The following is a 13,220-nucleotide window of genomic DNA, read 5'->3' on the forward strand; positions in this document are numbered from 1 at the left end:
CTTCACCAAAAGGATGGTCAAGCCTTGGACCAGGCTGCCCAGGGAAGTGGTTGAGTCCCCATGCCTGGAAGTATTTAAAAGACGGGTAGATGAGGCGCTTAGGGACACGGTTTAGTGGGCATGGTGGTGTTGCGTTGACGGTTGGACTCGATGATCTTAGAGGTCTTTTCCAACCTTAATGATTCTATGATTCTATGAAAGCATTACGGACCCAGCTGCCCTGCTACTGCTCTGCTGAGGACTACCACCTCCAGGGCAGCAGTACCAGGACGGCGCTTGTGCCAACACCGTGGCTTCTCTGGTTCAGTGTACCAGGGCAAACCTGGCTTTGCCAGCAGTTTAAGCTACCATGCAAACTGTGAAACTCATAAACTAACCATAAGTACCTATGTTTTTGCAACATATGCTACAAGGGTGATAATTTCTGGTAGAGGGGAAGATAAGATAGCTGGGACAGCCATCATAACACTTCAGATATACTTTGGTTGAGGACAGATTTCACAAAAAATTGATCTTTGAAGATTAAAGATTTCCACAATAGTAGCAGAAATCATAAGAATGTGGTAAAATTTTCTTAGATACTGATTTATGTATGTATTTTACTATAAACTACTTTATCTGGGTATTTATGCTCTAGGAATATGGGATGAATGTGTAAAGATCTGTTGAAAATAGTGTGTATGTTGATAAAACTTACTAGACTAGCATAAAGACTGAATTCCTGCACATCACAGTCTACTGAAAACTTACATTTCAGTTCTGAGAAGATTTTTTTAAAAGATCTTTCAACCCTTGAATTCCCAAATTGCTGAGAAAAATTAGTTTTCTTTGGAGGATGAATGGCAATATCTTTTTGATCAGCTAGTCTGACTGACCTCTGAGTCATATTATTGGTGTTCCCTTAATACCGCTTTTCTCTTTCGGCCTCTGTCCACAGCTTCTTCGTTTGAATATTTGTGATTGCTTATAAATCAGCAGTTTGAACACAGAACAAACCAGCATGTTCCTTAATTTTAGAAGTGGGGTTTGCCCTCTTAAATGGCAAATTACCAGCTTTTTTATTCCTCCTCCATTTTCCTATTGATAACACTGCCTTAAGGCCTGCAGACACACCTTTACAATGGATAAGCCTGTAGCTTGTGTTTTGAGATTCAGTAGAGATCATTTCAAGCTCAGCCAGATTGTGCCTTAAGCAACTGAAACAATAATAATTAAGCAAGGGATTTTCACTTCCTAAGATTTTTCTCTTAGCCTGTTTTTTTCTCTCAGGACTGAAAAATGCTTTCCCTCCCTCCCCCCTGCCCAACTCTGGAAGAAGACAGAGTTAGTGTGGACTGTTGCTGGTTTTGGGCTTTCTACCTCTTGCATGTCCCTTTAATAGTCCAAAGACATATCTAGAGTATTTTACTGTGGCTTTTTACTTACTCTGTAGTAGCCTATAAAATATGTAAAATGTTAAAAGAGGCAAAAAAATGCTACATATTGATCTTACTGCTTCTAAGGAAGTGCAGTGTTACATTCAAATGTGCTTTCAAAATTTTTCAACGAAAGTCTTTGTGTTTGGGTATAATTCTTTTATTTTAAAGGAAAGCAGTCAAAAGACTTGAAATTATATGTTTTCAGAAAACAGAATAAATATTAATCTAAGGCCCAAATCAGTGAGCAACATTACCTAAGCAACTAAAATATCACTAAAGGGTATACAGTTAAACTTTAGTTCGTATTCAGGATATCTTACCTGATATATACAGCGTACTTTTGGTAAAGATCAGTGAACTTTTAGGAAGAACGATTCTGTAAAACTACATTATTACCTTGTGTTTTCTTCTGCAAATTGTTCATCTTTTATATTTTTGTCTTTTTTTTTTCTTTGCTTAACAGATGACCCTAAAGTGATTGTTGCCAACCTTACAGTAAGTATTTAGGACTGGCATTTTTATAGATTATATAGATTTATATCTGTGTCTATACCGCACTGCTCAACTTCACATCTTAATTTGGGGCATTATTCAGCATTCTCTCCTCACTCTTTAGGCAGGAAACCCAACCATTAAAATGACTAAAGGGTGTTAAATGGTGCCCTTCATGAGTGCAGATTAATGTTTGTCATAAATTCCACTGTTTGCTGCTGTAGTAGCTTTTATAACCTTTTTGGGCAGTGCAGAGCCAGAATCTCCTTGACCGTCTTGACTCCCTGAATTGAGTCTATTTATTCATTCCTTCAGAAATGGAAAGTAATCTTTTAGGGTAAATATTTTACTAGCACTTTGAAGACGCTGAAAAAGTTCATTTGATAGCCTTCAAATATAACCTTGTTTTTAATGGAAAAAAAGTGTTTAAAATAAAAGGCAATTAAAAAAAAATATCAAATTTTGTAACCAGATGGCTTTAAATATATCTGCAGACAAGATGTATTTTGAGCATTCAGCTTTCCTCTGAAACTTAAGCTTTGGTCCAGTTAGAATAAAATCCTTCATCTGTGAGCTAAGTAAGTGTGATGTTTTGCATGATGCTTTCAAAAAGACTGTCATGAGAATGAAGCTTTCCAAATACATCTTTGAATGACTCCGTGGGCCCTGATCTTACGTAAATACTGCACAGAAAGGACTGGACCACGTACTCTAGATGTACCCTTTGTTTTCAAGACATCATCAATAATGACCTTAACAGCTTGATTTCTGTAGTTCAAGGTTTTATGCACATCTAAGCTAACTGACAGCAGTGTCGTTGTAACCATTTATTTTTCAGTGTAGAAAGCCAGACCAGCACTTCAAGCCTTACTTGAAACAGCACCTGCCTAAACGCTTGCACTATGCTTACAACCGAAGAATTGAGGATGTCCATTTACTGGTGGATCGCAAATGGCATGTGGCAAGGTAAACTCTTGCTTTTGCTTCCATCCTGATTTTCAGCCTTTTTTTCTGAGGAAATGAGACACCTGGGATTGCCCTGTCTGTCCTCACCCTGCTCCTGTACCCCGTGAGCAAGAGGAGTTTTGAACTCCTGGTGAGGTTCAATCACATTTGGTTCAGGGGGATGTGGCTCAGAACACAAAATTGGTTTAAAATTTGGGAAAATCAGTAGCTGGATAGAGGGTAGAAAACCAGATTGGTTTCCTCAAGCAGCTTTGTGGGTTTTGACTGATTAGCTCGAGTATAGGAGCTGAAAAGCTTTTTTAATGAGGTGCAAGATTATTCCAACCAGGAAGCAGGGAATATGGGAGGAAGGGGAAGACATATGTCACCAGGGGATGTTAGGGAACAAGAGGCTGAGTGGATGCACTGGGTGAATGGGAAAAAAATGGAGATATTGGCAGAGTGGGTGAATGCCTGAGAACATGTGGAAGGGTATGACAGGGTGGCCATCAAAGTGCTGGCAGAGTATTGTGTTGCAAAACAAATCAACGGAAACCCAGGATGCTTTATCTCAGAGAAAACCCTGTTTTAGTTTGTTCTTCCCCATATGCCTCTGAATTTTCAGTTATAAAATATGAGCAATTTTTAATATTCTTAGTTAGCTAAAAATTGAGCAAGGAAAACCAAGTTGGTACATATATGTATAAAGTGGACAGGAGAGGAGTAGCCTTTGTTTATGAATTGTGCACCCCTTTCTGGTTCAATATGTATTCTTTTTCTTGCTTTAATCTTTTGACACGTTGTGTATTACACTATGAGAACGGCTGGGTCTTTGTGCATAAAGCTGACTCAGTGGTTCTTGGAAGATGACACAGCTTTTGGCTCATGGTAGTCTGTTATGAGCTTTAAATTATGGTAGGGTTTTTTGCCCGTATAGCTGCCAGGCAAACACATGGTGTGTTGTAAGTGCCTTTTGACATCTGTGCTTATCTTTTCATGAATTATGCAAGGATCACTCTGCTGAAGCAGTGAATGAGAAACCCCAATTGCTTTCTTGCATAACTCCACTAGCTGGCTGGCTGGTTGCCCCATACAGTCTGTGGCTAGGGTTCATGTACATTTCAAAGAATCACACTCTGAGTTTTAGGCCTATAAAAGTTTTAGTTTTAAGAATTTTACTGGAACTGATGGGATGGCCCAAGTTGATTTACATTTAGTAATTTCTTATTAATTACATCGGACTTCCTTTGGCTTATTTATTCATTAGGTTTTCTGAAATCTCGTTCACCAATTATTCATTTGTTAATGTAACTGTAATTCATTGTATATTCACAGCCAGGAAAATGGTAGTTACAGACCTGATTGCTGTAAATCTAGTAATTTACAAGGCCAAAATCAAACTTTGGCTGAGCATCATTTTATTGCAGATGAAGAAATTAACTTGTAGGATAATCTGGTCCACTGCATGTATTGCCTGCACATGGCCCTCATAAAACCGTAAAAACATACTCTGGAACAAGCTGGTAATTATAATTCCTATGACACAATACTTATTTTTCCACATCTTTTGTAAAAAAAATACTCGGTAACAAGCTGATAATTAAAGTTCCTATGATACAGCGCTTATTTTCTCTGCTATTTATCTTCATTACAATCTTTCTCTTTTGCCTCCAGCTTTGTTTCTGCTCCCCATTTTTGTTTATTTGTTGGAAGGCAAACAGGTGAAAACACTTAACAGCACTGTAACATCAAAAAAGTGCTTTCTTAGAAGCCTCTGTTGGCCTTTTGAGGATTGGAAGAGTATAGTACAAAATACCTCCAGTCTGTAGGAGATGATGTAATATGAGAAAGTCTGAGAAAATAAGTAAATAGATGCTAAGGTTGTTATCAATGAGTAAGAGTTAGCTCTTAGGATTGCACCCTCTTATAGTGGGAGCAGAGGAAGAAACCCTGGGGTTGTTGGATGAGCCTGCAGTCCCCACTAGTGCTACTCAAGAAAGATGAGCAATATACTGCCTTGTAACCTTATCCCTCCTACCCCCGAAGTATGTTGCCAGGTCAGACACCATACCTACACCTTTGAGGAAATTTTCTAATAATTTTTCAATTTAGGAAAGCTGTGGACGTTTACAAGAAACCAACAGGAAAATGTTTCTTCCATGGAGACCATGGCTATGACAACAAGATAAACAGCATGCAGGTATGAGCAATGCAGTAAGCTTTGCGGGAAGCTCATTGAAGGCAGAAGAAATTGTAGGTCTCCAGAATGTAAATATTCACTGAAAAAAACCCTACTTTTTAATGCTCTTCTTTTGTATTCTTCTCTCTTTTTTTTTTTTTTTTAAGACTGTCTTTATAGGTTATGGCCCTACATTCAAATACAAGACCAAAGTACCTCCTTTTGAAAATATTGAACTTTACAACATCATGTGTGGTAAGCTATCTGCTTGAGAAATTGCAAGAGAAACACGCTGTTTAGCTAACAGGGCTTCACTTAGGCATCAGTGAGCTCATGCCCTGACTCCCTCCCAGGGTCCCTTCCCCAGTCCCCAATTCCCAAGCACTTGCCTTCTGGCCGGGAGGGCTGTAGGCACTTCTCGGGGCCTCAGTTTGCTCTACTCTAGCAACTGGCCAATAAAGGGGGTTACCATAGTTTTGCTGCGTGCAGCTTAGCAGGGATTGAATACACACCACTACAGTGCATGCTGTCCACCCCTCAGCAGTCTAGGAAGGAGGTTTCTCTTCAGAGACTGCTTCTGCACCTGCATGTCTCATGGAGCAGCTCAGGGGCATCACTTAGTTTTCTTGGCGTTTCCTGCTATGATTATGTTTCCTACACTCCTACTGTAGCCATGAAGCAGAATCTGACGATGTATACAGACATTTATTTTGATCTTTTCTTTAATACTGATTTTCCAGGGTAAAAAAAATTTCTAGCTGAAGGTGTAATTCACTTATTTAATTTCTTTTTTCAAACATGAAATACCAAAAAGGTAATTATCCCTTATCTCTAAAGCAGGTGACTAATAACACTGCATTCCAGGTGGTTGGTGTAAGGTCAACATATTGACTGTAGATTTGCACTGGAAGCTGCAGTAGTTATAATAAAACTGTTTTCCAGTGTCTTGATGCAAATTAACCTTCTTGTCATAAAGGCCACCATACTATTCAGATATCATTTGAAATTTTATGATTTGGACAAAAGGTTAGTATTTTTATTACATTAAAAGCATTCATTAACATGCCATTGGTGTAAACAGTATTGCAAATACTTGTCTTAGCTCAGTAGAGATGCTGCTGCATACAAGTTTGCAATCTAACCATCGTTCATCTTTGGTGTTTTCATAGATCTGCTTGGATTAAAGCCTGCTCCCAATAATGGCACCCATGGAAGTTTAAATCACCTGCTGAGAGCCAATGTTTATAAACCAACTGTGCCAGATGAAGTTGCTAAACCACTCTATCCTGTCGCTCTACCTTCTGCATCAGATTTTGATATAGGATGTACATGTGATGATAAGGTAGGTGTTCAGGATCTGCTGATGCTTCCCCTACTAGCAGTAGTTGCCTAGTAAAGCTGTAGTCATTTTACCTATTTTGAGAGGGTTTGATCTGTAAGATTTTCCCAGATCCTTCCTGTGAAGTGTTTGTGCCCTTTTGGAACAATTATGCCTTTTTGTAAAACAGGAAACAAAAAAATGTTTTAGTGTTTTATAGCACTAGTTTTGTTTTGCTAGATGCCTAGTAAAATGAGATGTCAGAATGCTCCAGTGACCCTAATCTTGTTCCTTTTTTCTATTCTTGAGAAGAACAAGTTGGATGAACTCAACAAGCGCTTTCATGTCAAGGGAACAGAAGGTAAGAGCGTGGTGCCTCAGTTAATAAAAGCTATTTTGGGGTTTTTTTGCAAGTTAGTTTGCATCATTGATACCAGACAAACTCCTGCTTTGGTTTAGTTAATGTGTAGTAAACCATCTTTTCAAGTAACTGTCAAAATAGCACACAGACATACCTGAGATAACATAGGCAAGATTAAGTGCTGCTCATGTGAGGAAGTGCACACTATCTTTAGCTGTAACCAGGACTAAAGTATGACTCAAAGTGATAGGAGTTTTAGCTCTTCCTTTCCATCACTGTTAGGAGGCTTAATCTCTGCTGTGAAAGTGGAGAGATGAGGAAAGGAGAGGGAGCATGAGGCAGTGCTCCACTCAACCACAAGCGATAAATGGAGTAAAAAACATAGACCACATCTGCACACTGTGTTTTACTAGTATTGTTCAGACTTAGGTTTCACCAGGTCAGTGTTAGAAAGGATGGTACAGCTGCTTTGACAATCCCTGACTGGGTCTTTAATGCTTGGTTTTTCGGGTGCAGGTTATCCACTGAAACAAATGCAGAAATGCTCTGCTGGTTCAGGGATGCTCAGCGCAATTCTGTCCCTCATCAGCCTTCAAGTCAATGTCACTCCTAGGAGAAAGCGTCCCCTGCTCTCCTGGACACTGGTTCCTGCACCCTTCCTGCTGTATGCCAGTGCTGACTTTTGTGTGGCTGTGCTCTCAGCTGCATCAGGGCTGTGGTCCAGGTTAAAATGTAGCAATAAGACCAGAGGGGAGGGGATGGGAACTGCTTTTCTGAGAAGCGATACTGACTGAAAGGCACCCCAAAGCAGAGCTTTCCTTCTCACAGCTGTGATCCGGTTCGGCATAACAATTCACAGCATTTCCCTCACCATAACAGTTGTCCAAATTAGCAAATTCTGAAGCTTTGAGTTTAGACGTGGGCTTTTGAGATACTTCAAATTGTATTGCTCAGATGACTAAGGAGGTTTTTTTTTTAATTCCTTTGTGAAGCTACTCCTTCTGTTTTTCTGTTGTGAACAGGCAATGCAGCCTATCCTTTAGTTTCTAGAGTGAAGTTATTGCTTTTCTTTGTGAGCTAAATTGCCTTTCTGCAGCTTTCATCTTGTTAAACTGATTTTTCCAATTAGTGAAGGGCTACTCCCTGCTGTGGCAATTTCTGGCATCAGGAAAAAACACCCTCACCATTGTACTCCCAGATATCTCAACATCTTTATTTTGGTTTAAGATTTTGATGCTTCTTCACTTCAGTAGTATAAAAATAGGTCTTTTGATGTATTTTAAGATATAAGCATTTAAACCAATTTCACTTGCTCATTTGTAAAGTGTCTGTTAAGTGGAACGAAGTGCCCCTTATTTAAACAACAAGCAGTTCTGCTGCGTGCAAGCTATCTTGTTGTATTTTGTGACAGGCTGTAGCAACTGTTCAGGGATCTTCCTTCGTTTAGTTGGCAATTCCCTTCTCTTGCATGGTGCACCATGCATATTTAGCTAATGTTGTTATTCACAAGCAGAAGAAAAAGATTCCTTCAGCTTCTCTTGAATAAACCAAGTTTATCATCTTTGTCCTTAGGCAAGGCTTTTCCTACTTTTCTTTCTTGTGTCCTATAAAAATATCCTCTATTTGGACACACAGTAATAAAACATGACCTTTTCTTTCAGGTTAAATGCCTATCTGTGAACAGTGTTATGCTGCTTTCCTTGTTTCTATGTTTTGATTCCCAAAAGTGAGCTAAGCCTGTTTGCCAAATGGTTATCAAAATCAACGAACTGTGCAGCACAATGCAAGATTAGCCAGGAAATTTATTTTTCATCTGTGTCTTTCAATGATGTTTTTGTCTTTTTATAAGGAAGCTTATCAGAGGTACCTAGTGATGTTTAACCATAACATATCACCAAGACAGAAGAAAACCAAGTTTTGCAGAGTTGGAGGTGTCTTTTTGTAGCCAAAGTTAGGAACAAGGGTGGGTTTGTTTGTTTGTTTTCCTTGATATTGCTGACAGAAAATAGCACATCAGTCTTCAGAACATCATCTGTATCAGCCAAGTGGAAAAAAATACTCTTTTAAAGAGTGAGCACCTTTGCCTCCCTTTTGTGAGGGACTTTACAAAAAACATAGGAAGGAGAGAAAGTCTGGAGAAGAGTGGCAGGAGTGATAGGATAGGGGTAGATTTAAAGGTACTTTAAAGCACCTAATATGCTTTTCACCTCATGTGTGATGGAAATGTGGACACAAAGATCCTTGTGGAGTCTCCTGTGTTTGGAGAAACACCCTCTCTCCATGCTAGGACCTCAATAAGCTTTCAAGTGCAGAAGGGACTTGTAACGTCAAAGGGGATTGTGAGTCTGGAAAAGGGATCCCAACCAAAACTATTGAAGAACCACTGCTCTCTCTATTACAAGATTTCCTTAGCAGTTATTCAGGGTCAGTATCCCATTAAGGATCACTGTAAAATCAGCATGTTTTGGAAAGCCAACCCTTTTTTTTAATCTTTAAGGTTTTCAGTAACAAATGTAAGTGTAATTTCTTCTGATCTGTAGAGAAGCATCTCTTATATGGGCGCCCCGCAGTACTGTACCGCACAAAATACAATATCTTGCATCACCATGACTTTGAAAGTGGCTACAGTGAAACATTCCTGATGCCTCTCTGGACATCCTACACTATTTCCAAACAGGTCAGTGCTGTCTTTGCTCTTGGAAAGTGCTTAAAAATTCCTGGGGAAATCTGCTTGGTACCGTTATTCTTGAAGTCCTAAAATTCCCCTGCCCTAAGTAGAGTTTCCCACCAGAAATTATGTCAAATATCATTGAAAACAATGCCAAAATCCTTTTTTTCCTTCAGGAGAAAAGAGTTTTAAGGCAGAAGGGCTGTATATTTCTTTTCCTGTTTTCATTTGCTTTCTAAGATTTTCTCAGTGGGGGTTTATTTTATTATGATAGCTTAATCAGCGACTTCATTTGAATTATTTGCCATGGTGACTTCTGCAACCTGAAGGAGGGGCTCTGCGGCACGTAGAGGAGCAGGTCTTGGTTGTACAGCTGGGTGGTTTATTTTACTCCACACAAGGCCTTCCATGTAATCTGCTGACCATAGGAAATAATTTTCTTTTTGCTATAAATGCTGGAATTACCTTTCTTGTCGTTTCTGTCTGTGTTCCTCAATGCAGGCAGAGGTATCAGGTGTCCCGGAGCACCTGGCCAGCTGTGTGAGACCCGACCTCCGCATTTCTCCAGGAAACAGCCAGAGCTGCACAGCCTACAGAGGCGACAAACAGCTCTCCTACGGCTACCTTTTCCCTCCTCGTAAGTTCAGATAGCTTTTTAAGACCTAGAGGTTTTGTAATTTTCTTTTTTGTTAGAGAAAACCTTAGGTATGAAAAAAAACTCCACCAAACCACCAGATATAAACAGACTAAGGGATTTTTTGAGATTGTTGGGAAAGAATATAGGTAGGAATGGTTTAATTTGCCCCTCCGCTCTGTGATGATGTCCTCTCCTCAGAGGAGCTGCTCCTGCACGGGTGTCATGTATGGGGCGCAATGGGATGGATTCATTACTCTTGCTGCACTTGCAGAGGACCAAGGGCCCAATGACACAAGTTGCCATCATGGCTGCAGTCTCTCAACTCCACAAGAGATGCTTCAAACTGGTGCCCAGCTTCATGCACCAAAACAGTGAAGCGTCCCAGTTTAGCTAATAAAAATAAAGGTAAACAAAGAATTGCACAGAGTAGGAGCCCAAGCTAGAAGACAATCTTCAAAAGCTGGCCCTTTAAAGTTGGTGGATAGATACCAGCTTATATGAACTGGGAATCTAGTCAGAGTTTTTAATTTTGAATTCAAACAGCAGAAAGATAAACATATATTTAATTTATAAATCCATATTAGACTCTTGCATACTGTAAAAATTTCTACCATCCTATAGAAACAGTGCTAGTAGAAAACCTGTGTAAATGAGTGTCCTGGATTCTCCTGTTGCAGTTACATTGATTCAGTCTTGGAGCAATGATCTTCTGGGATTAGTAAATGTTCAAGGGACACAACTGTCTCTCAGTTGTGAACTTCATTGCTCTGCCTTCCTCACTCAGTAGCTGAGATATTTTATGGTGGGTTTCTAATATGGAATTACTGCTGCAGAGACTTCCTCAGAACCAGAAGATAATCCCACACTTCTCTCCCTGGAAATTATTTACCTCTCCTGTAAAAGTCTGCAAAGCAGCTTTCTGACTTTTGAGACTGCAAAAATAGATGAGCTATAAAAATATTTTCAACTGGTTGCCAGTTGAAGTGAAGATAAAATCCTTACTTTCCATGTTCAGCTGTCACATTAATGACAAATTTTATGCATATAATGTGCACTTCTGAATATAGCATTCAGATTGCTGTTTAGATGACAGTATTCCCTTTGGTTAATCCCTGAAGCCATTTTTCAAAACATTTTTGTTCCTTGAATTTCTAATATTTCATCTTATTAATATTTTTGTTTTATTGTTTTCAGAGTTAAGTTCCTCTGCAGAAGCAAAATATGATGCTTTTCTAATAACAAATATAATTCCAATGTATCCTGCCTTCAAAAGTAAGTGTCCTTTCCATGGCTTTATGTCTCTTTCCCAGTGTTTTGGGTTTTTTTTAAATGATATGTGTGTTGACTATTGAATGAATTGATGGGAGAAGTTTAGAACAAAGTTCAGTTATCTGTAGCCAGCAGATAATACATGTGGGCACCTGTATCGTTCTAGGTATGGGCAGGCAAAATACCATGAGAAAGGTTTAAACTTTAAGAAAGGTTTATTTTCCTTGGTGCTGGGCTAAGATAAGAGCACAGACGTGCTGTAGTTCAGCAATTTTGTTTCATGCCACAGTAATTCAGTTTGTGCAAAACCATTCAGATATTCTTGTCTGTAGCCCAAGTTAGTGCAGAATGTACTTAGGCAATGTGTTTTTACTTCTCAACTGGAGCTGCCTGGGAGTGTGCACAAGCCTGGGAGGGTGCACTTAGCATGTTGCTGTAGTTCAGGGACAAGTAATTATTTTTTATTTTCTATCCATGCCCTTAGAGGGAGACCGAACATATTTATTACCTATAAAGAAAAAGGAAGAGGAAACCAATTTATGGAAAATGAGTAATGACTTAAACCTGGCTGAAACTTTCAGTGTTGCAAGGATATAGTATTAACATTTCTTTTGTCTGCACATCCCTTTTCTCTCTAGTTTTGCCAAGAGGTAGGAAAACCATCAGACTATTCTGGTGGCATTTTTGGCTCGGCAGGAATTGAGAAGCCTTGGAAGACTCTCAAGAGCCTGTTTTTGTGAGATTTCCAATTCAGAGTTTAGACCAGAGAGGTTTGGATAAACATTAAAGCCTATGGGAGGTTTTTTCTTTTTAACCAGAAAAGAGTGTTTTTAACTGAAAAACCTCTGAGTAGGAACAAGTAGTGATGTTTGCTGGAAATTTGAGCAAAGGCACTTAACTGATTACAGAGTGCAAGATTACTGGGGATTTCCCACTCTCAAATCACTTCATAAAAATGCTCTTTATGCTAATGTTAGTCTAAGCAAATTAGCTGAGATGCTAATCGCAAGAGAACAACTCGCCACCAGCGGCTCATTTTGTCTAGTGGCCTTCCTCTTCATCACAAGTGGATGAAGGATTCCCTGAGAACAAATGCTGGAACTAATATCATTCCTGGAGAGTTACGAACCACTACATGTGTGCAGGTTGCAATATAGAAAGCTGATTATAAGCTCATATACGGAGCTTTTTCCACGATAGGGAAAATAGGAGGTGGCAGTTTTATACTATGCTGGTTTTGGTGGCAGTGCTGGCTGCAGAGGCCCACTCCTCTGCTTTGTTTTTTTAATTCACTGTCCCGTCCCATTCCCCCAGGCAATAATTCTGTATCCATCTTTTCTGTAGTGAGTCTGACTTAAGCAGCTCCTGCTTTGCTGGAGCTGCAAGATGAGGCCCCTGGGCTGGCCCCCTGTTGCACTGGCGTCGCTGTCTGTGTAGCTGCAGTGGGAACCCAAGTAGGGAACTGATTCAGCTGGAAAACCCAAGGTGTGGAGGGGAAGCTTTCCTTTTGGGGCTATTTTTATTGCTAAGGCTGATGCATTGGAGTAGCGAGCAGCTGGAGGAGTGGTACTGCCAAGTGGTTACCGCAGCTGAGGTTCTTGTTAGACCGTTGCTTGTGGGGCCCTCTGCATCAGCCCGAGCAGGGAGTTTATGTGGCACTGAGCAGCCTTAGGACAAGGCGTACTGGGGAACTTGCTGAGGCTGGCATTGCCATCAGCACCAGGGAACCATGGACATAACGGTCTGAGCTGGCAAGACAAAAGTTAAACTTTTACCAAGTCTGAGATGTTTTGTTTACACACACTTCTGTTAGTGTTAAAATAAAAAGGAAAAAAGAAGGAAAAGAATGATGTAACTGGAGATTCTGGTGTGTTTCCCATCTCTGGAAGCATCTTAACTTGTTAAGTTTGAGGAGGGTGTGGTGGGAGAAAGA

The 13,220-nt window shown here is 39.8% G+C and overlaps 1 protein-coding gene across 1 annotated transcript in view; it reads left to right on the plus strand.

Annotated features, from left to right (window-relative positions):
* The window catches only part of ENPP2 (ectonucleotide pyrophosphatase/phosphodiesterase 2), a 56,655-nt gene that overhangs the window by 36,480 nt on the left and 6,955 nt on the right, over positions 1-13,220 (plus strand). Inside the window, exons 15-23 of the mRNA XM_009321672.1 lie at positions 1,882-1,913; positions 2,749-2,876; positions 4,968-5,055; positions 5,202-5,289; positions 6,204-6,376; positions 6,662-6,713; positions 9,254-9,390; positions 9,883-10,018; positions 11,213-11,290. Of these exons, the coding sequence (XP_009319947.1) occupies positions 1,882-1,913; positions 2,749-2,876; positions 4,968-5,055; positions 5,202-5,289; positions 6,204-6,376; positions 6,662-6,713; positions 9,254-9,390; positions 9,883-10,018; positions 11,213-11,290 (912 nt within the window). The remainder of the gene's footprint in view (positions 1-1,881; positions 1,914-2,748; positions 2,877-4,967; positions 5,056-5,201; positions 5,290-6,203; positions 6,377-6,661; positions 6,714-9,253; positions 9,391-9,882; positions 10,019-11,212; positions 11,291-13,220) is intronic.

Source organism: Pygoscelis adeliae, unplaced genomic scaffold (assembly GCF_000699105.1).
Source record: "Pygoscelis adeliae isolate BGI_AS28 unplaced genomic scaffold, ASM69910v1 Scaffold111, whole genome shotgun sequence".
Taxonomy (NCBI): domain Eukaryota; kingdom Metazoa; phylum Chordata; class Aves; order Sphenisciformes; family Spheniscidae; genus Pygoscelis; species Pygoscelis adeliae.